We start from the raw sequence: 27071 nt of genomic DNA, 5'->3' as shown, positions 1-27071 counted from the left end.
GGAATTTGCTCCCCTTGGAGACGTTTCTTCCTCTCCTGTTCTCCACATCTATGCACTGAAGGAACACAAAATACTTCAGATTTTTGTGTTTAAACTGGTTGATATTTCACACTGTCTTTCAGAATGCATGCAAGACACTGTAAAACATTTGAATCCCTTTTTATTACATCTAAATAATCTATTTTATTGTGGTCGTGGTCACATACTGTTCAGGCTATGAAATGGATGTAGAAAACACAAATGAAATAAATAATTTTAAACATTTCTATAAAAAAAAAGAAGTATATTCTTAGATATGCATAAATGGACAGAAGTAACCGATAGAAATTTCTCACAAATGTAGTAATTTTGTTTGCTTGTTTGATCTTATGTAATAACCAACCAGGTTGCTGCTGTCCATTGCCTGGGGTGCTGAAAGATAGTCTGAAGTTTCGCGTGAACACACTTTTTATAGGCTCTTGTGGTTAATTTTACAAGCTCGGCGTTAACGTGCCATTTAGTCATTAGTATAAATTACAACCAAAGACAGGATCTTGGTCTGTTGATAGTCAAGGCGATGAATTCTTCCAGCAACTCCATGAAACTCCACAGAAAGCAGCGTCATTTGCGTAAATTCTCTACTTCGTTTCGTTTTTTTGGCGTTCAATGTTGTATTCCTTAAAATAAGATACGTAATATCCTAATGCCACCTTCGTTAATATATGCCATGTTACGTTGCTTACGCAGTTATCTTCATAATGGCGACCGTGCTGGAGATGTGCCTATGCTTGTGAAAATGAAGCGAAGGAGAAGTTATTTCTTATAAGAAAACGACGGGGTTCCTCATTGGAGGACTTTGCGTCGAAGACAGCGGCTTTCCCAGTGTTTGAAATACAGTTTTGGTCCATTGGTACCCCGAAATGATGAAGCTCAAGTCAAACCAAACCCGGACATACGATGGGGATGGCTACAAGAAGCGGGCCGCCTGTCTGTGCTTCAGGAGTGAAAGTGAAGAGGAGGTGAGGCCAAGGATGCAGGGGTGTGGGGTGGGCCGCAGTTCAGGAAAGCACAGATAGCATGGTAGATAGATGTTTGTCGCAGTAATTTTCTATTTATTTGCTAATTAGGAAGGTGAATTAGCTAGTTAGTTAATGTTAGCTAACTATCTTAAGTGTTACTGGTTTTGATTTGGTGGTTTGCTTTGAATTAGCGACCACCCAGGGATAGTTAACGTTGAGCTAACATACGGTAGCCAGCTAACTGGTTAGCTAGCTAGCTGGCAGCGACACAGAGTAGGGTATTTATTCTAGCTAGCTAGCTAACTTAGTAGCGTTGCAGCTAACCAAACAGTAACGTTAGAAAGATTATAGCTAACGTTATGTTCTATATTATTAGCTAGCTAGGTAACAGATTAGTTACCTAAATTAGCTAGCAAGATAGCGAACGGGTAGTCAGAAAACATTACTGCAACAATATATATTGGTAACCGGCTTCTAGCTAGCCAACGCGCTAGCCAACAGTGAGACGTTATCGTCTTGCTATTTAGCTAGCTAGACAGCTAACATACACTACATGACCAAAAGTATGTGGACACCTGCTCGTCGAACACCTCATTCCAAAATCATGGACATTAATATGGAGTTGGTCCCCCCTTTGCTACTAAGGCTCTTCTGGGAAGGCTTTCCACTAGATGTTGGAACAATGTTGCGGGGAGCATTAGTAAGTTTGGGCACTGATGTTGGGTGATTGGGCCTGGCTCGCAGTCTGTGTTCCAATTCATCCCAAAGGTGTTAGATGGGGTTGAGGTCAGGGCTCTGTGCAGGCCAGTCAACTTCTTCCACACCGATCTCGACAAACCATTTCTGTATGGACCTTGCTTTGTGCACAGGGGCATTGTCATGCTGAAACAGGAAAGGGCCGTCTCCAAACTGTTGCCACAAAGTTGGAAGCACAGAATTGTCTAGAAAGTCATTGTATGCTGTAGCGTTAAGATTTCCCTTCACTGGAACTAAGGGGCCTAGCCCAAACCATTATTCCATCGCCACAAAACTTTACAGTTCGTACTATGCAGTCAGGCAGGTAGCGTTCTCCTGGCATACGCCAAACCCAGATTCGTCCGTCAGACTGCCAGATGGTGGAGCGTGATTCATTACTCCAGAGAAAGAACGTGTTTCCACTGCTCCAGAGTCCAATGGCGGTGAGCTTTACACCACTCCAGCCGACGCTTGGCATTGCGCATGGTGATCTTAGGCTTGTGTGCTGCTGCTCGGCCATGGAAACCCATTTCATGAAGCTCCCGACAAACAGTTATTGTGCTTACGTTGCTTCCAGAGGCAGTTTGGAACTCTGTAGTGAGTGTTTCAACCGAGGACAGACAATTTTTATGCGCTTCAGCACTCGCCGGTCCCGTTCTATGCACTTGTGTGGCCTGCCACTTCATGGCTGAGCCGTTGTTACTCCCAGATGTTACCGCTTCAAAATAACAGCACTTACAGTTGACCGGGGCAGCTCTAGCAGGGCAGAAATCTGACAAACTGACTTGTTGGAAAGGTGGCATCCTATGATGGTGCCATGTTGAGTCACTGAGTTCTTCAGTAAGGCCATTCTACTGCCAATATTTGTCTATGGAGATTGCATGGCTGTATGCTCGATTTTATACACCTGTCGGCAACGGGTGTGGCTGAAATAGCCGAATCCACTAATTTGAAGGGGTGTCCACATACTTTTGTGTATATATAGTGTATATTGCTACCGCTAGTTAGTATCGTTCTGGTGGTAATGGTAACATAGAACACTATGACAATCAATCAATGTTTAGTAGCATTATCAGTGGTTCAAACCTCGTGTCGACTCGTGGCACTAGCCACATTTACTAGATAGATAACTAACTAGATAGCTAGCTAGCTAGATATGGGCCTTGCTTAGCTTGCCTGGGAGTCGGACTAGCAACGAGTAACTTTACTGGACCGACCACTAGCTAACCGTGCTTGTGATCAAACTAGCTAGCTACCTACCCACCTACCCCTTCAATATAACGTTAGCTAGCAAATATTCTGATGTGTATAACATGAAAAGATCTAGCTAGCTAATCTGGATGGCCAGCTAACCTAACCCATAGCATCACTCATATGGCCCATATTATGGATGCCAACTGGGCTATCGACAAGTCACTGTCACCAAAACCATCTGTCATCACTGGCACTGTCTGTAAAGTTAGTCAATGTGTGTCTCTTGGTTATGCCAGGTAGCTATGGCTATGCATTCATAATACCTAGCTATATGCATTCTTGAAAAAGAATGGCACTGCAATGGATAGCTGCTGTTTTATGGGCTTCTGACCAATTCTGCTATTTTGTGTTTCTTTGCGCTGATCTTCACTTATTTTGTGCATAATGTTTCCGCCATCGTTTCCTATACCGGAAAAGAGCTTCTGGACATCAGAACAGCGATAACTAACCTAAGATTTCTACTTCAGTGGGTTGGCGGCGTAGGACATACTGCTCACCCAGACCAGGCCCTAATCCCGAGACTCAGAAAAGGAAAAGACGGTGTAAGAGAGGCCGACATGCGGGCACCCTGACGAAAAGACACTGCCGAATAAAATACTCCACCTTTTACCGTCCGTTCTATTGGCGTACGTACAATCACAGGAGAACAAACTGGACGAGCTCCGTTCGAGACTATCCTATCAACGGGAACTGAAGAACTGTAATATCCTGTGTTTCTCGGAGTCGTGGCTGAACAAGGACATGGATAATATACACAGAGTTTTCAAAGCATTAAGAACACCTGCTCTTTCCACGACAGACTGAGCAGGTGAAAGCAATGATCCCTTATTGATGTCACTTGTTAAATCCACTTAAATCAGTGTAGATGAAGGGGAGGAGACAGGTTAAAGAAGGATTTTTTAGCCTTGAGACATGGATTGTGTGGCGCAGTGCTAGCTGTGCCACTAGAGATCCTGGTTCAAATCCAGGCTCTATCGTAGCCGGCCGCGACCGGGAGACCATGGGGCGGCGCACAATTGGCCCAGCGTTGTCCAGGGTTAGGGGAGGGAATGGCCGGCAGGGATGTAGCTCAGTTGATAGAGCATGCAACGCCAGGGTTGTGGGTTCGATTCCCACCGGGGGCCAGTATGAAAAAAATAATAAAATAATGTATGCACTCACTAAACTGTAAGTCGCTCTGGATCAGAGCGTCTGCTAAATGACTTAAGTGTGTATGTGTGCCATTCAGAGGGTGAATGGGCAAGAAAAAATATTTAAGTGGCTTTAAACGAGGTATGGTAGTAGGTGCCAGATGCACCGGTTTGAGTGTGTGAAGAACTGCAACGCTGCAGGGTTTTTCACGCTCAACAGTTTCCTGTGTTTATCAAGAATGGTCCACCATGTATCATCGAATGCTTTCGACACCTTGTAGAGTCCATGCCCAGAAGAATTATGGCTGTTCTGAGGGCAAAGGGTGGGGGGTGCAACTCAATATTAGGACACTGTTCCTAATGTTTGGTATACTCAGTGTACATCTAGCTGGTTTTTCTATGCATTGTCAAGATCGTACAGCAGCGTCGGGTAAGGATAGCGGGGAAGGATGTGTCTCTTTGTTAGCAACAACTGGTGAGCGATCTCTAATATTAAGGAAGTCTCAAGGTTTTGCTCGCCTGATCTAGAATAACTCATGATAAGACTATACTTTTTACCAAGAGTTTTCATGTATGTTTCATAGCTGTCAATTTACCACTACAAACGGATGCTGGCACTAAGACCACACTCATCGAGCTGTATAGGGCCATAAGCAAACAAGAAAATGCTCATCCAGAGGCGGCGCTCCTAGTGGCCAGTGATTTGAATGTAAGGAAACTGACATTTGTTTTTATCTCATTTCTACCAGCATGTCACCTGTGCAACTAGAGACAAAACTCTAGATCACCTTAACTCCACACAGAAACACATACAAAGCTCTCCCTCGCCCTCCATTTGGCAAATCTGACCATAACTCCTGATTCCTGCTTACAAGCAAAAACTCAAAACAGGAAGTACCAGTGACGTGCTCAAAACGGAAGTGGTCCGATGAAGCGGATGCTAAGATACAGGACTGTTTCGCTAACACAGACTGGAATATGTTCCGGGATTCATCCGATGACATTGAGGAGTTTATCACATCAGTCACCGGCTTCATTAATAAGTCCATTGACTACGTCATCCCCACAGTGACCGTACATATCCCAACCAGAAGCCATGGATTATGGGTATCATCCACACTGAGCTAAAGGCTAGAGCTGCTGGTTTCAAGGAGCGGGACCCTAATCCGGACACTTATAGCACTCACATCTGTAGCCATGAAATGCTTTGAAAGGCTGGTCATGGCTTACATCAACACCCTCATCCCAGACACCCTTGACCTACTCCAATTTGCATACCGCCCCAAAAGATCCACAGATGACAATCTCTATTGCACTCCACACTGCCCTCTACCACCTGGACAAGAGGGACACCTATTTGAGAATGCTGTTCATTGACTACAGCTCAGCGTTCAACACCATAGTGCCCTCCTAGCACATCACTAAGCTAAAGACCCTGGGACTGAAACCTCCCTCTGCAACTGGATCCTGGACTTTCTGACAGACCTCCCCAGATGGTGAGGGTAGGCAACAACACATCCACAACCCCCTCAGGCGTGCGTACTTAGTCCCCTCCTCTACTGCCTGTTCACCCACGATGATGAGATTGCCTATAGGGAGGCGATCAGAGACCTGGCAATGTGGTGAAGACAAAGGAGCTGATCATGGACAACAGGAAACAGGAGCCGCCCCAATTCACATCGACAGGGCTGTGGTGGAGCAGGTCGAGAGCTTCAAGTTCCTTGGTGTCCACATCACTAAGGATATATCATGGTCCACACACACCAACACAGTCGTTTAGAGGGCACAACAACACCTCTTCCTCAGGAGGCTGAAAAGATTTGGCATGGGCCCTCAGATCCTCAAAAAGTTATACAGCTGCACCATTGAGAGCATCTTGACTGGCTGCATCACAGCTTGGTATGGCAACTGCTTGGCATCCAACCGCAAGGCGCTACAGGTATGTGCGTATGGCCCAGTACATCACTGGGGCCGAGCTCCCTGCCATCCAGGACCTCTATACCAGGCGGTGTCGGAGGAAGGCCCTACAAATGGACAAAGACTCCAGGAACCCAAGTCATAGACTGTTCTCTCTGCTACCGCACGACAAGCGATACCTATGCACCAAGTCTGGAACCAACAGGACCCTGAACAGCTACCCCCAAGCCATAAGACTGCTAAATAGTTAGTCCGGGTAGCTATTAGGTTAACTATCTGCATGACCCTTTTTGCACTAACCTTTTTGACTCATCACATGCGCTGCTTCTACTGTTTATCTATTCTGTTGCCTAGTCACTTTATTCCTAGTTACAGTGCCTTCAGAAAGTATTTACACCCCTTAACTTTTTCCACATTTTGTTGTTAGTCTGAATTTAAAATGTATTACATTTAGATTTTGTGTCACTGATCTACACACAATACCCCTTAAATGTTTAATAAATTAAGTCTTGAGTCAATAAGTATTCTACACCTTTGTTATGGCAAGCCTAAATAACTTCAGGTGTAAAAATGTGCTTAACAAGTCAGATAAGTTGCATTGACTAACTCTGTGTGCAATAATGGTGTTTAACATGATTTTTGAAGACTACCCCATCTCTGTACCCTAAACATACAATTATCTGGAAGGTCCCTCGGTCGAGCAGCGAATTTCAAGCACAGATTCAACGACAAAGACCAGGGAGGTTTTCCAAAAATATTCTAAAACATGCATCCTGTTTGGCACTAAATAATACTGCAAAAAATGTGGCAAAGAAATGTAATTTTTGTCCTGAATACAAAGTATTATGTTTGGGGCAAATCTAGCAACACATCAATGAGTACCACGCTTCATATTTTCAAGCATGGTTGTGGCTGCATCATGTTATAGGTATGCTTGTCATTGGCAAGGACTAAGGAGTTTTTTAGGATAAAAAGAAAAGGAATAGAGCTAAGCACAGGCAAAGTCCTAGAGGAAAACCTGGTTCAGTCTGCTTTCCAACACACTGGGAGACAAATCCACCTTTCAACAGGACAATAACCTAAAACGCACTGCCAAATATACACTGGAGTTACTTACCAAGATGGCATTGAATGTTTCTGAGTGGTATAGTTACAGTTTTGACTTAAATCGGTTTGAAAATCTATGGCAAGACTTGAAAATGGCTGTCTAGCAATGATCAACAACAAACTTGACAGAGCTTGAAGAATTTAAAAAAGAATAATCGGCAGATATTGTACAATCCAATTTTGCAAAGCTCTTCGAGATTTACCCAGAAAGACTCACAGCTGTAATCTCTGCCAAAAGTGATAACATTTGACTCATGGGGTTGAAAACGTATCTAATCAAATATTTGTTTTATTTTCCATTAATGCTTTTTGTATTTTTTTATTTTGACATCGAATTTGGTGTAGATCGTTGACAAATCCATTTTAATCCCACTTTGTAACACAACAAAGTGTAAAAAGTCAAGGGGTGTGAATACTTTCTTAAGGCACTGTATGTACATATCAAGCTCAATTACCTCGTAGCCCTGCAAATCGACTCGGTACTGCTACCCTGTGTATATAGCCAAGTTATCATTACTCATTGTGCATGTATTACTTTTATTATGTGTTATTACTGTTTTTTATAGATATATATATATATATATATATATTATTTTTTTATTGGTACTTTTTACCCCTTTTTCTCCCCAATTTCGTGATATCCAATTGGTAGTTACAGTCTTGTCCCATCGCTGCAACTCCCATACGGACTCGGGAGAGGCGAAGGTCGAGAGCCATGCGGCCTCCGAAACACAACCCTGCCAAGCCGCACTGCTTCTTGACACACTGCTTGCTTAACCCGGAAGCCAGCCGCACCAATGTGTCGGAGGAAACACCGTACAGCTGGCGACCGACGTCAGCGTGCATGCACCCACAAGGAGTCACTAAACCGCGATGGGACAACGACATCCCAGCCGGCCAAACCCTCCCCTAACCCGGACGACGCTGGGCCAATTGTGCGCCGCCTCATGGGTCTCCCGGTCGCGGCCGGCTGCGACACAGCCTGGGATTGAACCCAGATCTGTAGTGACGCCTCTAGCACTGAGATGCTGCGCCACTCGGGAGGCCCGTGTTATTACTTTTCTATTACTCTGCATTGTTGGGAAGGACCCGTAAGCATTTCACTGTTACTCTACACCTGTTGTTTATGACGCATGTGACGAATACAATTTGATTTGATCTGTTATTGAAAATAATATGTCACCTGTAATTTGAATAGGATCGAGATGTTGTCTTCAACTGAGTTGAGAAGTTGTCTCAACAACATGCTCTGCTGTGTTTCCATTGGAACCTGAAACTCTGGATTTGATTGGTGCTCAATGCTGTATCCTCTTTTTCTGCAGGTGCTGTTGGTGAGTAGTAGTCGTCATCCAGACAAGTGGATCGTCCCTGGTGGGGGGATGGAGCCAGAAGAGGAGCCCAATGTAGCGGCAGCACGAGAAGTCTGTGAAGAGGTTAGTTTCTTTCCCTCTCATTTCGTTGACCTTAGCTTAATCATACAAACTACATTCCCACACTGCTCTCAATCCCTGCATTTCAGGGAACCTGTGGTGTTTTTCATAATTGAGATTTGCCGTTGTGACTAGGCTGTGAGGGTCATACTTTGAAAAATAACACATTTTGCCTGCCATTGCTGGTCCCATGCTGTTTACCTTGATAAAGCTTGTGGAAACATGGCTATTGAGATCAACATAGGTCTGGGCGATATGGCCCAAAAATCATATCTCGATTAAAATAAAAACTCTAAATAAGCATTGTTGTACAATTAAATGTCAAATACACTGCATTTCAAACAGTCAGAAATAATGTCGTGAATTTAGGGGCTGTACGTTGTACCCTGATGTCGCGTGTGACAAACTGAGCAATCATTTTTTAGAATCAATGTTCATCTGTATCTGCTCTGCGTGCAATTTGAGCAGTTGAGGCATACTGTAAAAAGGGTATTGTTAGAAAGGTTAACTTCTCTATTACAATAAAAAATGTCTCAATGTGTTTGTCTCCATATGACCGACTGTTGGGCCAAACCTCAAATGCAAATAGCGAGTTGAAACCGCTTGTCAGAGAGGAAGAAGTGATTGCTCATCTTTGTAGTGGGTGGCAGGGGGAGGGGCTTGTGTGTGTGTGTGTGTGTGTGTGTGTAAACCTAGAGGAAGAGGCGACGCGAGAGGTTTCACTCTCGCCAAATTCTGTCCAAAATAATGACACCCATTGTTATAGGGCGGAGACATCTCGTCATTATATCCAGATCTCTGGTGTAAATGGGAAGGTGCACACTGCACAGAAGGAGCGAAGGAGACGAGCCCAAAAAGACAACCTGAGAACAATCGGACATAAACGCTCATAAAAACAGAAAATAACAAAAACCTTTATTCTTGAGATACAGGCATTTGTAATATCGCACAAAAAAATTAATTTGTGTTAAATTGATACATTGGACATTTTCACTTAGGGGTGTACTCACTTTTGTTGCCAGCGATTTAGACATGAATGGCTGTGTGTTGTGTTATTTTGAGGGGACAGCAAATGTACAGTGTTATACAAGCTGTACACTCACTACTTTACATTGTAGCAAAGTGTCATTTCTTCAGTGTTGTCACATGAAAAGATATACTCAAATATTTTTAAAAAATGTGAGGGGTGTACTCCAGTGGCAACCTGTGAAGCTCTGGTGAACTCCATGCCCAAGAGGGTTAAGACAGTGCTGGAAAATGATGGTGGCCACACAAAATATTGACACTTTGTGCCCAATTTGGACATTTTCACTTAGGGGTGTACTCACTTTTGTTGCCAGCGATTTAGACATGAATGGCTGTGTGTTGTGTTATTTTGAGGGGACAGCAAATGTACAGTGTTATACAAGCTGTACACTCACTACTTTACATTGTAGCAAAGTGTCATTTCTTCAGTGTTGTCACATGAAAAGATATACTCAAATATTTAAAAAAATGTGAGGGGTGTACTCACTTTTGTGAAATACTGTATATCGTCCGGACCTAGCTCAACACATATTATTCTTTGACGTTGGTCAAAGCACATCCACTGTTAGCAATTATCCCGAGCCCTTCTGGGCAGAGCAGTTGGTCTTGATCATACTCTGTTTATGTGTACTGAGAAAGCACATCAACAGTAAACATGCAGCCAAGACTCGTATCCCAGAGTCATGTTACACAGGAGTGTTAAAAGTGCAAAAGGATGTTCTACTGAGATTAAACACTGCCCTTTACACGGTGCTGTGGCTGCAGGCCAGACAACCAGCCACAGGCCCAAAAACTCATGCTCAGAAGGAAGGAACATTTCCTATTTTCTATGGAGATAATTTTTGTTTGTTTACATAATGTAGCCCAATCTGTATTTGAACATTTGTCTAATCACTAATTTAACCATGATGATTGAATATGTTCATTTAAACCCAGGGTATTTTTTTGCCCACTAAAGAGGGTTTCTCTGTTGCCAAATAGGGCCTCTTCAACTAAGGCTTAAGTTCCAGAAAATAATATGATAACTTAGCTTTCTGAGATAAGCGTTCCAGAAATTATAGCCTACTTACAAGATTGCATGGAAACTTTGAAATATATGCAGGGCTCCAAATATTTTCCCCTGGTGTCACTGGTGACACTAACGTTTTCAGTTGGTGGCACTAGCCTATGATTTGGTCGCAACCCCCAAAGATTGCAGCGTCACTCAATAGAAAAAATAAGTAATCATCTTTATAAAGTAAATCACAGTGCTTTATTAAAGCTAGAATCCTTATTTGAAACAATGTCGCCCCGCCTCTGTTTTGGTAAAAAGCTGAGGGCTGGGGCTTGAGAAATGTAACCACTCTCAAATTCATAGAGAGAGCTATGCCACAAGAGTGTGCAAAGCTGTCATCAAGGCAAAGGGTGGCTATTTGAAGAATCTCAAATATAAAATATATTTTGATTTAACACTTTTTTTGGTTACTACATGATTCCATATGTGTTATTTCATAGTTTTGATGTCTTCACTATTATTCTACAATGTAAAAAATAAAGAAAATCTCTTGAATGAGTAGGTGTGTCCAAACTTTTGACTGGTAGTGTATATTTTACTGTTAACATAGAGCTCCAGAATGTTCTTTTGGTCAATAGAGATGGATTTGCCTATCTTTATGTGCACTAATAGGTATCATAGGCAAATCTTGTTGGGGCTAATTCACCACTGAGTAAGTGGAAACTCAAAACGCATCGGCTAGATCACTAACCTTAAACATAATACACACTGCTGCAAGTCATGTGTTCAATATCCTAAAAAACCTTTGCAGTTGTAGCCTAGCCTACTACCCAATGAGTCCTAAGCACTCGCAATGGCTGTTGCGCAGTTTGCGCACTCCGTATCTCAAAACCATATCAAATATCTTGTTTTTAAAATAATAGCTATAGAGCTAAATATTGAGAGTTCAGAAATAAGAATTATACCTACAGAAAGCAGAGAACCTCCTCTCTTCAACAGTGATGACAGTGACAACAGTAGTTGATTCTAAACCTGTATTTGTTCCGCAATTGGATTTTGAAATGTTATAGTCTACAATCACAAGGCTTTTTTCCCCTCCCGGAGCGCAGGGGGAGAGGGAGAGTGTCTAGCTCGTCACAGCAGCAGGCCCCAGCAAAACAGGCACAGATTAGGTCAGACTTTCATTACAGGAATCATAAGGATAATGCACATTACTGTTTTAGCCTACTAAAAAAATTGGAAGTTTGGTGTTAGGTGACTATTTAGAATGAGCAGCTCGCACCCCGATGCGATCTATAGTCGCAGTCTGGAGCCCTGCTATGTGGTCCATTTCTGGGAAGGCTGTTTGAATGGAAAATAGCTCCAGATTGTTGATTTAATCATTTGCCAAATCTCATTTTTTGCAGCTATTTAGTAGTGATGGGGGGGATAAAGTTATATATCACAATATTCTTTTTGGACAGTATTATATCAATATTTGACTCCAAGTATCGATTTGTAAAAAATAGTATCCCCATATGTAACTGTATCAAATTTCCCCCCAGATTTTTTTTTTTTTTCCCCCAAATTCCCCCCTAATACCAACATATTTTCAGCACTTTTATTTCACTGACTGATCACAACTCTTTTTCTTATGCTTTCTCTTGTCTCTGCAGCAGACATATAGTGAGCAATATGTTAGAAACATCAAATGGCAATAAAATCGCAGAATCGAATCGCAATACATATCGGTCATTGGATAGGGAATAAAGATTAGACTCACTGTACTCCAGTGTAGGCCTGTTCAGAAATAAACTTTATGGTGGTTCTGGTTGCGATGCCTCAGTGGGTTTGAGTGAGCACACCCTCGGTGGGGATGGAATGGATGGATGCATCCGGTTTTCAGGGGAAATGGAAGAGACCGCTTTTGGGCATTAACCAGTATTTCTGCATTAACAAGGTGACACTCCATCTTAACTACTCCTCCACATTTACTGGATTGGTTGAACATTACAGAAGTGAACCTCCCCTGCCTGTCAGGCGTTTCTTCTATGCCTGCTACGTCAGGTTAGACTAAGCAAGATGCTGATTGCTACACTAGGGCTGTGGATTTGATTCCCACATGGTCCACATATGCTATGATAACTATAAAACCGTAGCCTACCTACTAAGATTATATAATAAGCAAGTGCCTTCCAAAAGTTCCCAGTTGATCAAACTGGGAATCGATCCATCTCCAGTGCTGCTGGTTTAAGCGTCTTATTGCACCGTTGTAATGGGTCATAATCCTTGCTAGGTAATTCTGATGACCATTTGACAGGTGACTTATGGCAGGTTGGCATTTATTGGGATGACACGTGTACTGGAGGCAGCTCTGCATAGTGGTTACTAGCTGGTACAGCTACAAAGTAATAAAATCTGATTTTAAACCTAACCTTAACCATACTGCTAACCCTAATGCCTAACCCTAACCTTTTTTATGATATAGCAGGTTTTGACTTTGCAGCTGGCCCATCGAGCGGATATCACTCAGTTCTGCCTCCAGGAAAAGATTAATGACTATAAACGTCACCTGCTGACTTATGCTAGGTGGTTTGGTGTCTAAATCAAATCAAAGTGTATTGGTCGCGTACACAGTTTAGCAGATGTTAAAGCGGGTGCAGTGAAATGCTTATGTTACTAGCTCCTAACAATGCAGTGTAATGTCAAATGAGTACAGAAATAATACAAATTAAAAAAACAAGAAATCTAGAAATGTCATAACGAATCCAATTAACAACCCAAATAGCATTGTAACAGTAACCCAAATGCAATCTATACGTACAGTGCATTCGGAAAGTATTCAGACCCTTTCCCCTTTTCCAAATTTTATGTTACAGCCTTATTCTAAAATTGATTAAATAAAAACATTTCCTCATCAATCAACACACAATAGCCCATAATAACAAAGCGAAAAAACAGGTTTTTAGATATTTTTGCTAATTTATAAAAAATTAAAAACAGATACCTTTTATAAGTATTCAGACCCTTTGCTATGAAACTTGAAATTGAGCTCAGGTGCCTCCTGTTTCCATTGATCATCTTTGAGATGTTTCTACAACTTGATTTGAGTCCACCTGTGGTAAATTTAATTGATTGGACATGATTTGGAAAGGCACACACCTGTCTATATAAGGTTCCACAGTTGACAGTGCATGACAGACCAAAAACCAAGCCATGAGGTCGAAGGAATTGTCCATAGAGCTCCGAGACAGGATTGTGTCGAGGCACAGATCTGGGGAAGGGTACCTACACATTTCTGCAGCATTGAAGGTCCCAAAGAACACAGTGGCCTTCATCATTCTTAAATGGAAAAAGTTTCGAACCACCAAAAAAGTTGGCCGCCCGTCCAAACTGAGCAATCGGGGGAGAAGGGCCTTGGTCAGGGAGGTGACCAAGAACCCGATGGTCACTCTGCCAGAACTCCAGAGTTCCTCTGTTTAGATGGGAGTACCTTCCAGAAGGACAACCATTTCTGCAGCACTCCACTTTATGGTAAAGTGGCCAGACGGAAGCCACTCCTCAGTAAAAGGCACATGACAGCCCGCTTGGAGTTTGCCTAAAGGACTCTCAGACCATGAGAAACCAGATTCTCTGGTCTGATGAAACAAAGATTGAACTCTTTGGGCTATATGCCAAGCGTCACATCTGGAAGAAACCTGGCACCATCCCTACGGTGAAGCATGGTGGTGGCAGCATCATGCTGTGGGGATGTTTTTCAGCGGCATGGACTGGGAGAATAGTCAGGATCGAGGGAAAGATGAACAGAGCAAAGTACAGAGAGATCCTTGATGAAAACCTACTCCAGAGCGCTCAGGACCTCAGAGGCGAAGGTTCACCTTCCAACAGGAGAACGACCATAAGCACACAGCCAAGACAACGCAGGAGTGGCTTTGGGATAAGTCTCTGAATGTCCTTGAGTGGCCCAGCCAGAGCCCGGACTTGAACCCGATCGAACATCTCTGGAGAGACCTGAAAATAGCTGTGCAGCGACACTCCCCATCCAACCTGACAGAGCTTGAGAGGATCTGCAGAGAAGAATGGGAGAAACTCCCCAAATACAGGTGTGCCAAGCTTGTAGCGTCATACCCAAGAAGACTTGAGGCTGTAATCACTGCCAAAGGTGAGGCAACAAAGTACTGAGTAAAGGGTCTGAATACTTATGTAAATGTAATATTTCCGTTTTTTATTAATTTGCAAAAATTTCGAAAAACCTGTTTTTGCTTTGTCATTAGTGGGTATTGTGTGTAGATCGAGGGGGGAAAAAACATTTAAATCATTTTAACTTAACAATGTGGAAAAAGTCAAGGAATCTGAATACTTTATGAATGCACTGTCGACAGTATGGACAGTATGTGAATAGAAAAGGTGTGTACAGCAGTAGTTATATAGGATGAGCCTTGACTAGAATACAGTATATACATATGAAGTGGGTAAAACAGTATGTAGACATTATTAAAGTGACCAGTGTTCAATGACTATGTACATAGGGCAGCAGTCTGGTGCAGGGTAGAGTACCGGGTGGTAGCCGGCTAGTGACAGTGTCTGAGGTTCAGAGCAGGGTACTGTTTAACAGTCTAGTGGCCTGGAGATAGAAGCTGTTTATCAATTTCCTTCTAGATGCTAGCGGGGTTAACAGGCTGTGGCTCAGGTGGCTAAGGTCCTTGATTATATTTTTGGCCTTCCTGTGACACTGGGTGTCTGGGTGTCTGGAGAGCAGGCAGTGTGCCTCCGATGATGCGTTGGGCTGACTGCACTACTAGGGCTGTGGTGGTCATGACATTTTGCCAGCCGGTTATTGTCATGCAAAATGACCATTAATTATCATAAACACGTTTAGCATCGCCTTTGGAACATCTACATAAAGAAAAGTATAATAAATCCATTTAATATACGCCACAATAAATCCATGATCTAGTTCATTTAGCAGGCAAGATATGCTTATAAATCCCCTGCCGTTATTCTATCATTTTATAGTAAGAAGAATATATACTGAACAAAAATCTGTTTCATGGGCTGAAATAAAAGATCCCCCAGAAATTTTCCATACGTACAAAAAACTTATTTTTCTCACATTTTGTGCACAAATTTGTTTAAATCCCTATTGGTGAGCATTTCTCCTTTCCCAGATAATCCATCCACCTGACAGGTGTGGCATATCAAGAAGCTGATTTAAACAGCATGATCATTACACAGGTGCACCTTGTGCTGGGGACAATAAAAGGCCACTCCTAAAATGTGCAGTTTTGTCACACAACACAATGCTACAGATGTCTTACTACAGGAATGTCCACCAGAGCTATTGCCAGAGAATTGAATTGAATTTCTCTACCATAAGCCACCTCCAACGTCGTTGTAGAGAATTTGGCAGACCACGTGTAACCACGCCAGCCCAGGACCTTCACATCTGGCTTCTTCACCTGCGAGATCGTCCGAGACCAGCCACCCGGACAACTGATGAAACTGAGGAATATTTCTGTCTGTAATAAAGCCCTTTTGTGGGGAAAAACTCATTCTGATTGGCTGGGTCTGGTTCCCCAGTGGATGGGCCTAAATTAATTTATTTCAATTGATTGATTTCCTTATATGATCTGTAACTTTTTTGTTCAGTATACATATCCCAACCAGAAGCCATGGATTACAGGCAAAATTCGCACTGAGCTAAAGGCTAGAGCTGCCACTTTCAAGGAGCGGTACACTAATCCGGATGCTTATAAGAAATCCAGCAAACAGGCAAAGCGTCAATACAGGACTAAGATTGAATCCTACTACATCGGCTGTGACGCTCGTCGGATGTGGCAGGGCTTGCAAACTATCACAGTTTACAAAGGGAAATGGTAGCACTTTGACACCCAGTGCCATAACACGTTATGACAAGGTCATAACCATGTCATAACAGCTGACATAACTTGTCATAATATGGTCATAACCCATATATTTACACCTGTTGTGACATATTGCGTTATTTTATGACTGGTTGTAACACCTACATAAGTCTCAAAACCCACACTTATTCAACTTTTTTGTTTTCCCTGCCAATAAGTTTCCTTTAGTTTTGAAAGTTTGTTTCTTAAATCCTTTGTTGTTGTAATGAATTCTTTACGGTCATGTTTTTTTTTCATCATATTTTAAATAACTTGTAGAAAATACACTTTGACACTGTCATGAAGCATTATGACCATCCTGTGTCACTTTACTTGGACTAAGAAAATGCACATTATGACACTGTCAAGAAGCATTATGACTATCATAGGCCTTTCTGGCTTATATGACTATCACGTACATGCCCTTACATCAGTCAAAAAGAGGGTGTCTTGTCCTGCTCCTGAAATCTGCTCCTGCATTCATCCCAGTCATCAGCAACAGAGCATTGGGGTAGGTGCATGTCTGACATCAATGTGTGCAATTACATTGATAACTTAATATAGTCAATAAAATAACAAATGATATAACATGAACATACTGTTGACAAGTAGGCTATGGTGTAATGGAATGTTTTGTCTTGTGTGGTAGGTTTTGTGGGTTTTGACACTCTTATGTAGGTTTCATAACCAGCCATAAAATAACTACTGTGGTAGGTTTTGTGAGTTTACACTCTTATTTTATGGCTGGTTATGACACCTACATAACGCAGTGTGTCACAACAGGTCTAAAAATGTGTTATGACCATATTATAACAGGTTTTGACAAGTTATGTCAGCTGTTATGGCATTATGACATGGTTATGACCGTGTCATAACATTATGACGCTGGGTGTCAAGTAAAATGTTACCAGGGAAACCCAGCTGCGAGCTGCCCAGTGACGTGAGCTTACCAGATGAGCTAAATGCCTACTATGCTCACTTCGAGGCAAGCAACACTGAAACATGCATGAGAGCACCAGCTGTTCCAGACGACTGTGTGATCACGCTCTCTGTAGCCAATGTGAGTAAGACCTTTAAACAGGTTAACATTCACAAGGCTGTATGACCAGACAGATTACCAGGACGTGTACTCAGAGCATACGCTGACCAGCTGGCAAGTGTCTTCACTGACATTTTCAACCTCTCCCTGACCCAGTTTGTAATACCTACATGTTTCAAGCAGACCACCATAGTCCCTGTGCCCAAGAACACCAAGGGTAACCTGCCTAAAAGACTACCGTCCCGTAGCACTCACATCTGTAGCCCTGAAATGCTTTGTAAGGCTTGTCATGGCTCACATCAACACCATCATCCCAAAAACGCTGGACCCTCTCCAATTCGCATAATGCCCCAACAGATCCACAGATGACGCAATCTCCATTGCACTTCACGTTGCCCTTTCCCACCTGGACAAAAGGAACACCTACGTGAGAATACTGTTAATTGACTACAGCTGCAAGTTCATCACTAAGCTAAGGACCCTGGGACTGAACACTACCCTCTGCAACTGGATCCCGGACTTCCTGATGGGCCGCCCCCAGGTGGTGAGGTTAGGAAACAACACATCCCCCACGCTGACCCTCAACATGGGGGCCCCTAAGGGGTGCGTGCTTAGTCCCCTCCTGTACTCCCTGTTCACCCAAGACTGTGTGGCCACACACGACTCCAACACTATCATTAAGTTTGCTGACAACAAAACGGTGGTAGACCTGATCACCAACAACGATGAGTGTGATGCCAGGACAACAACCTCTCCCTCAACGTGAGAAAGACAAAGGAGCTGATCGTGGACTAGAGGAAACAGAGGGCCGAGCACGCCCCCATTCACATTGATAGGGCTGTAGTGGAGCGTGTCGAGAGCTTCAAGTACCTTGGTGTCCACATCACGAAGGACCTTTCATGGTCCAAACACACCAAGACAGTTGTGAAGAGGGCACAACAATGCCTATTCCCCCTCTGGAGGCTGAAATTCTTCAGATCCTCAAAAAGTTTTATACAGTTGCACCATCGAGAGCATCCTGACTTGTTGCATCACCGCTTGGTGTGGCAACTGCTTGGCATCCGACCGCAAGGCACTACAGAGGGTGCTTCCTGCCATCCAGGACCATACCAGGCGGTGTCAGAGGAAGGTCCTCCGGTACTGGAGCGCCAAGTCTGGGACCAAAAGGCTCCTTAACAGCTTCTACCCTCAAGCCATAAGACTGCTGAACAGTTAATCGAATGGCTACCCAGACTATTTGCATTGACCCTCTTATTTGATCATTATAATGTATAATTTTTTGCACTGACTGTCTTGCACAGGCTCTATGCACACTCACTGGACTCTAACCACATACTACACTGACACTCCAACACACACACATGGACACACACACAAAACACTAAATTGATGCCAGACACACACATACATTCACCTTCGTTCACACTCTTTACATATTCTGCTGCTACTCTGTTTATTATTTATGCATTGTCACTTTACCCGTACCCGTGCACATTGACTCGGTACCAGTACCCATTGTATATAGCCTTATTATTGTTATTTTATTGTGTTACTATTTTCCTTTAGTTTATTTGGCACATTTTCCTTACTTACTCTGCATTGTTGGTTAAGGGTTCGTAAGTACGCTTTTCACGGTAAGGTCTACTATACCTGTTGTATTCGGCGCATGTGACAAATACAATTTCATTTGATTTAAAATGTTTTTTTAACAAGATCCACCATGTTTTCCACTCTGTTTCAACCTGTTGTTGAACTTCTTTCTTCAACTTGATCATCGCAGTGAGGTCCAACATTGTAACCTAACAGTGAATTTTAAAAGGATGATACTGTTTTGATGATAAGTGTTTGTGATTTTCGATTGCATTTGCATTGATGTCAGAGTGATTTAGAGGGACAATAGAGCACTGAGTAGCAGATCGTTAGTGATCTGACGGTCATTAGCGAGTTGGGTACTACCAACACATCAGCCCCATTCATGTACAGAGCGCATAGGAGGAGATTACTGTGACTCAACAGTCAATGGAATTTAACTGCGGTCATAACTGCTGGTGTGGCAGTAATACAGTCACCGCAACAGCCCGATGCACTACCCTCTGGAGAGCCCTGCGCTTGCGGGCGGTGCAATTCCCGTACCATGCAGTAATACAGCCTGACGGGATGCTCTCGATGGTGCATCTGTAGAAGTTTGTGAGGTCTGAACAGACATAGGAGCAGGTTAAGGGTTATGCATAGTACCTTGTATCAGTGTCCCCAGCCACTCATCCAGTCAACTGACCTGACCCGGTGGAGGCTAAATAGACTGGAATGCAGCTCTACGGCTCATGTTCTTCGCTCATGTTCTCATTATTATATGGACAGGGTGGCCATTTTGAGTAGAGGAGGTGGTTGATATGGAGAAGGTGGCCATTTTGAGTAGAGGTGGTTGAGGTTTGCTTCTTAAACAAACAGTGATTAGGCCTAGGCTATCCAAACCCTGCCTATTCTCCAGTCACCCCAGTGGTGGTATTCCCCATATGATCTGGTTGAAGGCATGAAGGATGTGGGATTGATACTGGGGTATATACTGGTATACTGACTACGGAGTCCCAAGTTTATTAATAGGCTGAAACTGAAACCTGAAGAAGATACTAGACGATGCCAGCAGTACGCACCAGAGCAGCAGCCAAAGCCTATGACCAATGGGACCCGCACCTGCTGGCACAACCATCAGGGGAAAACATGGCCTTCCAAGGCAGTCTGCAGTTCTTTGGACCACTGCTCTGGAATAAGCTGGACTTATCCACACGGCAGCTAGCTAGCATGTCCGCCTTCAAAAGAGCTGTACACAAATCTAGTCGGATATGTGAGCGTAGTTTTTTATTTATGCTACTGTGTATGATGTGTGTGCTTCTGTGTATGCTGTTTTTATCTAGTCAACATTTATGTGATGTGTATGTTTTTATTAATTATATGGAACCCAGGACTGCCTGGAAAACAGTGGCAATTTTTAGTGGACTATTTGGCTAAATAAAATGAAAATGTATGTAAAACTGGCCCAGTACCCCTCACCATCTGTGTTTTTGTGTTTTGATTCGCTTCCTTGTTTTTTGTTATTCAACAGGCAGGTGTGAAGGGAACTTTAGGTCGCCTAGTTGGAATATTTGAGGTGAGTTTGTTATGACATGCTTAGGCATGCTAAAGCTTGTTTGGGAGTGGAGAGAAAATATAGACTTTGTTCAGAATTTTTTTTATAAAAAAGGTCAAAACTGTATCTTACAGAACCGAGAGAGGAAACACAGAACCTACGTCTACATTCTTATCGTAACTGAGGTCCTGGAGGATTGGGAGGACTCGGTCAACATTGGTGAGTGGCTTTCATTTCAATCTGATTATACTACATTGTTTGAATTCTGGCTATAGATGCCTCTCATGTCTGTCTTTCTTAACTTGTGCCACAATTGTGTCGGTTCTTGTTTCTTTAACAGGGAGAAAAAGGGATTGGTTTAAAATAGACGATGCAATACAAGTGTTGCAGTGTCACAAGCCTGTGCAGGCCACATACTTCGAGCCTCTCAAGGAGGGTTGCCTGACCAGCAACGGGACGCCCCTGGTGGCCACGATAGGTGGAGACCTCTCACCCACCTACAACATCAACCAGAGCTCCGTGTCGGGTATCAGATAACTAAAACACAACGCTGACACAACCCCAGGAGCTCTTGCCACCACTCTCGCTCTTACTTCTATTCAATTTTATTTTGTTTTTTTTGTCTCAAATAATATGGTTTGCCTTGCCAACTCTTTTGTGCCAGAATTGTGGTGCAGACTTGACAAGGGTTGAATGAAGATTCTGAAACACTTTGTAAATGTAATTTTTGACCCCTTGTTCTTTTCGTTTTATTGAGAATTGCATGAAGCATCCCTCACTCCCTCATTCTCCTACCTTTACACACACAGCGTGGTGTTTATTGAATGCAAGAACTACTTTTTACTGTTGTGGTGTATATACTTAGTGCTTAAGCTCAATGCTTTCAGTGGTCTTTTTAATGTCTCCTCTTTTGGTTATTGTCTGTGTATGATTGTGCCCAAGAGCGTGTTTTCCCTCTTTTAAGGATAGGAAATGTTCTCTGTATATGATTAGACAGAGTTGTAGGAAGTGACTTGTTTTGCATGAGCACTGGCTATGTTTGTCTTGCACATTGGGGTGACCTGATACAGATTGTGCAGCAGATAGTCTGCGGTGGTAACTAAGGTCTTTGAATTCTTTTCATTTAGCTCCGCATTGTGGTTCTTGGTGTTAATATCTCGCAGGTTTCATCAGAAAGACAAGGCCCTTTTCCACATTTATGACCCGATTTGTCAAGTAGCCTATACATTTTCCCTTGGTCTGGAAGCTAGCTAGCCATTTCAATATTCATTTTAGGCAGAAAATATATAGAAATAATGTCTACTCAACTAAATATGTAGCCCAGTCCCCTTTTTTGGTGAGTTTCCATTGAGGATTTACCCTGGTGTTTTACCCAATAGACTGAGACCCGTTTTTTAACGGTCTCATAGTCTGTTGGTAGTGGTTCACTACAGACACCGAAACAGTTAGCAGATCCCCCTACCGACCAAAGTTATCCGTTTATAATTTGGAATTGCATGGTGTGAACAACTGCAGTCTTCCTCCATTTATTAATTGCCTTCACCCAACACATACCACCTTTTATCCAATTTTCAAATTCTCACCCCTTACTTTAACCTCCGTTTTATAGCAGATGTTTACATTGTGTTCACTTTTCAGTAAAAATGTTTTACCCTTTTTTAGTATTGGAATCTGCATCCCCAAAACAAACACTCAAACACCTGCTTGATATTGAAAGTAATTGAATCTAAAATGCTGTCTTTGGCAAGATGCAGAACAAACAAACAAGCCTTGTACAGTTTGAGACCTTGTTTTTAACATGTAAAAATGCTTTTGAATACTAGTTTTATTTTTTTATTTTTTACATCTGGCAAGTCTCTCTAGCCAACCTGCGATACTTGCCTTAGATGTGGCATGGAGCAGCTGGCTCAATACTGTGAAACTGGAGGCCCTGTAGATAGCATGTAAGACGTTTTATTGTAAATGGTTTATTTCTGTATAGATCAAAGGTGAAAACAGTTTCTCTGATGCATTTGTGAGTGCTATATTTTGCTCAACCATGGCTTTAGAGTTGACTCGATCCCTAAACAAAGGGTGGCGTTGGCTTTGTAAGTTTTGTTGACGAGTTGCTTTGATACACAGTACATGCTCCCGAGTGGCGCAGCGGTCTAAGGCACTGCATCTCAGTGCTTGAGGCGTCACTACAGACTCCCTGGTTCGATTCCAGGCTGTATCACAACCGGCTGTGATTGGGAGTCCCATAGGGCAGTGCACAATTGGCCCAGCGTCGTCCGGGTTTGGCCGGTGTAGGCCATCATTGTAAATAAGAATTTGTTCTTAACTGACTTGCCTAGTTAAATAAAGGTTAAATAAATAAATAAATGTTAAGGCTAAAGAACAAGTAAATGTTGCTGGCTTTGTATGGGGGGGTGAAGAGAAGACCCCATTTATCACGAATGATACAGTGGGGGGAAAAAGTATTTAGTCAGCCACCAATTGTGCAAGTTCTCCCACTTAAAAAGATGAGAGAGGCCTGTAATTTTCATCATAGGTACACGTCAACTATGACAGACAAATTGAGGAGAAAAAATCCAGAAAATCACATTGTAGGATTTTTTATGAATTTATTTGCAAATTATGGTGGAAAATAAGTATTTGGTCACCTACAAACAAGCAAGATTTCTGGCTCTCACAGACCTATAACTTCTTTAAGAGGCTCCTCTGTCCTCCACCCCGTTACCTGTATTAATGGCACCTGTTTGAACTTGTTATCAGTATAAAAGACACCTGTCCACAACCTCAAACAGTCACACTCCAAACTCCACTATGGCCAAGACCAAAGAGCTGTCAAAGGACACCAGAAACAAAATTGTAGACCTGCACCAGGCTGGGAAGACTGAATCTGCAATAGGTAAGCAGCTTGGTTTGAAGAAATCAACTGTGGGAGCAATTATTAAGAAATGGAAGACATACAAGACCACTGATAATCTCCCTCGATCTGGGGCTCCACGCAAGATCTCACCCCGTGGTCAAAATGATCACAAGAACGGTGAGCAAAAATCCCAGAACCACACGGGGGGACCTAGTGAATGACCTGCAGAGAGCTGGGACCAAAGTAACAAAGCCTACCATCAGTAACACACTACGCCGCCAGGGACTAAAATCCTGCAGTGCCAGACGTGTCCCCCCTGCTTAAGCCAGTACATGTCCAGGCCCGTCTGAAGTTTGCTAGAGTGCATTTGGATGATCCAGAAGAGGATTGGGAGAATGTCATATGGTCAGATGAAACCAAAATACAACTTTTTGGTAAAAACTCAACTCGTCGTGTTTGGAGGACAAAGAATGCTGAGTTGCATCCAAAGAACACCATACCTACTGTGAAGCACGGGGGTGGAAACATCATGCTTTGGGGCTGTTTTTCTGCAAAGGGACCAGGACGACTGATCCGTGTAAAGGAAAGAATGAATGGGGCCATATATCGTGAGATTTTGAGTGAAAACCTCCTTCCATCAGCAAGGGCATTGAAGATGAAACGTGGCTGGGTCTTTCAGCATGACAATGATCCCAAAACACCGCCCGGGCAACGAAGGAGTGGCTTCGGAAGAAGCATTTCAAGGTCCTGGAGTGGCCTAGCCAGTCTCCAGATCTCAACCCCATAGAAAATTGACCAAATACTTATTTTCCACCATAATTTGCAAATAAATTCATTAAAAATCCTACAATGTGATTTTCTGGATTTTCGTTTTCTCATTTTGTCTGTCATAGTTGACGTGTACCTATGATGAAAATTACAGGCCTCTCTCATCTTTTTAAGTGGGAGAACTTGCACAATTGGTGGCTGACTAAATACTTTTTTTCCCCACTGTATAAGCAGCAGAGATGCCTCAGATGTTCTACAAAGACCATATGTAACTTTTTGAGGCTGAGGTGTAATAAAGTGAAGTCCATCACAGTTGAATTGTTAACATACAGAATGGAGGTTCTCCACTGGGCTGAGTGCTGTTTCCAGACCACTAGTTTACTATACCTACCACTGAGCTTTTATGTCATTATCCTAGTCTCCTGACAGAACCAATGCTTATACATACTGGGCACAATTACTACATCTCCCCATTATCTCTTCTGCCCTGTCATTGTTTCAGTAGCTCATCATTTGCCCTACAAAATGAGCATTATATACACTCGGTGGCCAGTTTTAGGTACACCACCCCATTCACGAAAATGGTTCACTCCTACAGACAGTGAGTCACATGGCCGTGGCTTGCTATAAAAGGGAGGCATCCAGTTACTGTTCGATTTAAAGTTAGAATGGGCTAAAGTGAGTGACCTAAGCAACTTTGAGCGTGGTACGATCGTCGGTGCCAGGCCTAGTATCTCAGAAACAGCTGGCCTCCTGGGCTTTTCACGCACAAGTGTCAGCGGCAGTCTTGTGGTCGAAAAACAGCTAGTTGATGAAGTCGAAGGATGGGCTATTGCAGCAGACGACCACACCGGGTTCCACTCCTATCAGCTAAAAACAAGAAGCAGGTCCAGTGTCCACGCGATCACCAACGTCACCTGGTCAGACGAATCCCGGTTTCTGTTGAGTCTTGCTGATGGCAGAGTTAGGATTTGGCATAAGCAGCATGAGGCAATTGTGTGGGGAATGTTTTCCTGGCACACGTTAGGTCCCTTGATACCAATTGAGCCGATGAATTCAGGCTGTTTTGGAGGCAAAGGGGTCCGACCCGGTACTAGATGGGTGTACCTAATAACTGTCCACCAAGTGTATGTTATCCCCAATCCCAGACTGAAAGATGTAGGCCTATTCTATTATTTATGGGTTGTAACTAAATTGGTGAGTGGATTACTGATATCAATAGAAATGCTACTTTGAACCATTATTTATTGCTTTTTATAAACTGGGTGATTCGAGCCCTGACCCTGAATGCTGATTGGCTGACAGCTGTGGAATATCAGGTACAACAAAACATTTACTTTAACTGCTCTAATTATGTTGGTAACCAGTTTATAATATCAATAAGGCACCTCGGGGGTTTGTGATATATGGCCAATATACCACGGCTAAGGGCTGTGTCCAGGCACCCGCGTTGCATAAGAACAGCCATATACCACACCCCCTCGGGCCTTATTGCTAAATTAAATGAGTTGCATCGAAAGGTTCAGGGGGCAAAGTCTTGGAACTGTCTAATGGAAACCAATGTTTCCAATACCACCCCACAGAGCAGAATACATTTAGGCCTATTGAATTATGTGGTCAGCCTCCCTTAAAGTCCACCATTTTCTTTATATGATAATGATCAATGAAGTTAGAGATGGAATTGGAAAATCAAAATTCAAAATGGGTACAAGGGAGAGCAATGAACAAATTACTGTGTGGATATCCATATGTAACAACCGATTAATGACCACTTGTTCTTTAACCTGTTTGTGCTGTCGATTTTCTTGTGTTCCTGACAAGAGATCTTGTACATACTCACTAAAGCAGCACTTTTAGCTAGAGGCTCTCCGATAAACCTTAGGCATTGGTCAATAATTAAGTGTATTTTTCCCCCTTCAATCTCATACATAATTCTGTTAACTCCTTTTGTTAATACAATGCACAATGGAAGTTGAAGCGAAGTGGGGTTTATGAATTCAATAGTTCTCATTATTAGGAGAGGGATAAGTACTGTATGTATAATATACCCCGCTTGAGTCCTTTAGAAATGCATTTCTCTCTTCCTTAGGATGATTTCACACAGCACGCAGTGAAAGCCGGAAGGAGTGGATGAATGAAGGAAAGTAGGAAGGATGGAGGCATTCTAAAAGTCTCAAATGCAGCCTCTGCTCCGATAGGCCTCCTTGGTCCTTCACCTCAGTGATATAAAACGTTCCTATATCACAGTACCTAGTGGTCAGGCAGTATTCTGCAACGCATGTGAAACTATTTTGCCTCAGTCAGTGAATGTCCAGTTGAGGATTCTTGAATTCTCAACAGTATGTGTGTCATAGCATTGCATTTGGATAGTGTCTACTCTGACAGTGTGATTATTTTTCTATTGGACCATCCTGTATTTGGGGTGATACACCCTTGCTATATAGAAATTGATAAGGCAAAACCGTAATCAGATGGGATTCAGTGAAGAAAGCTATTTGGACTACCTAAAATATTAAAATGTGTGCATTTCCCTCAGCACAAGCCCTTGACTTCAGCCTTGAATTTCCCTACATATTTGTAATTGTATTCTCCAAGGTGTAAGTCAGTGGACTGTGGAATAAGCCAGTGTGAGAAGACTGAAGATAAATGTGCCAACAAATAAACACCAGTATTTCAGCCCTGGATTCCATTATCCTTTTCATGATCATTGTAACAGTAGGTGCGTCTACCTACTTAGTATTCTGCTTTTAATACCTGTATTTACTATAAGTTGTTGATTAACCCCTGACTGAAGGACTGCACTTTGAATAACCTCT

General features: G+C 42.8%; 1 protein-coding gene across 3 annotated transcripts; it reads left to right on the top strand.

The window, feature by feature from the left end:
• Positions 1-719: 719 nt before the first annotated feature.
• On the top strand, positions 720-26931 carry LOC121578347 (diphosphoinositol polyphosphate phosphohydrolase 1). 3 transcript variants are annotated; one of them, XM_041892669.2, is made up of 6 exons: positions 720-998; positions 8464-8574; positions 20613-20657; positions 20771-20855; positions 20977-21114; positions 26345-26931. In XM_041892669.2, the coding sequence occupies exons 1-6, from the start codon at positions 900-902 to the stop codon at positions 26347-26349; spliced, it is 483 nt and encodes a 160-aa protein (XP_041748603.1). In that variant the 5' UTR covers positions 720-899; the 3' UTR covers positions 26350-26931. The 3 variants fall into 3 exon arrangements, with proteins under 3 accessions (XP_041748603.1, XP_041748601.1, XP_041748600.1); XM_041892667.2 differs by having other exon boundaries at positions 20977-21162; XM_041892666.2 differs by lacking the exon at positions 26345-26931 and having other exon boundaries at positions 20977-22643.
• Positions 26932-27071: the final 140 nt, after the last annotated feature.

This window comes from Coregonus clupeaformis, chromosome 12 (assembly GCF_020615455.1).
Source record: "Coregonus clupeaformis isolate EN_2021a chromosome 12, ASM2061545v1, whole genome shotgun sequence".
Classification (NCBI taxonomy): domain Eukaryota; kingdom Metazoa; phylum Chordata; class Actinopteri; order Salmoniformes; family Salmonidae; genus Coregonus; species Coregonus clupeaformis.
Note: the sequence above shows the minus strand (reverse complement) of the source record. Positions and strands in the feature narration are given on the sequence as shown.

Excerpts from the sequence above, each read along its gene's own strand:
- LOC121578347 (XM_041892666.2), top strand. The coding sequence starts at position 900 with ATGATGAAGCTCAAGTCAAACCAAACCCGGACATACGATGGGGATGGC. Across the intron at positions 999-8,463 it reads GGAGTGAAAGTGAAGAGGAG|GTGCTGTTGGTGAGTAGTAG; the intron begins GTGAGGCCAAGG and ends CTTTTTCTGCAG. Across the intron at positions 20,658-20,770 it reads GCCTAGTTGGAATATTTGAG|AACCGAGAGAGGAAACACAG; the intron begins GTGAGTTTGTTA and ends TGTATCTTACAG.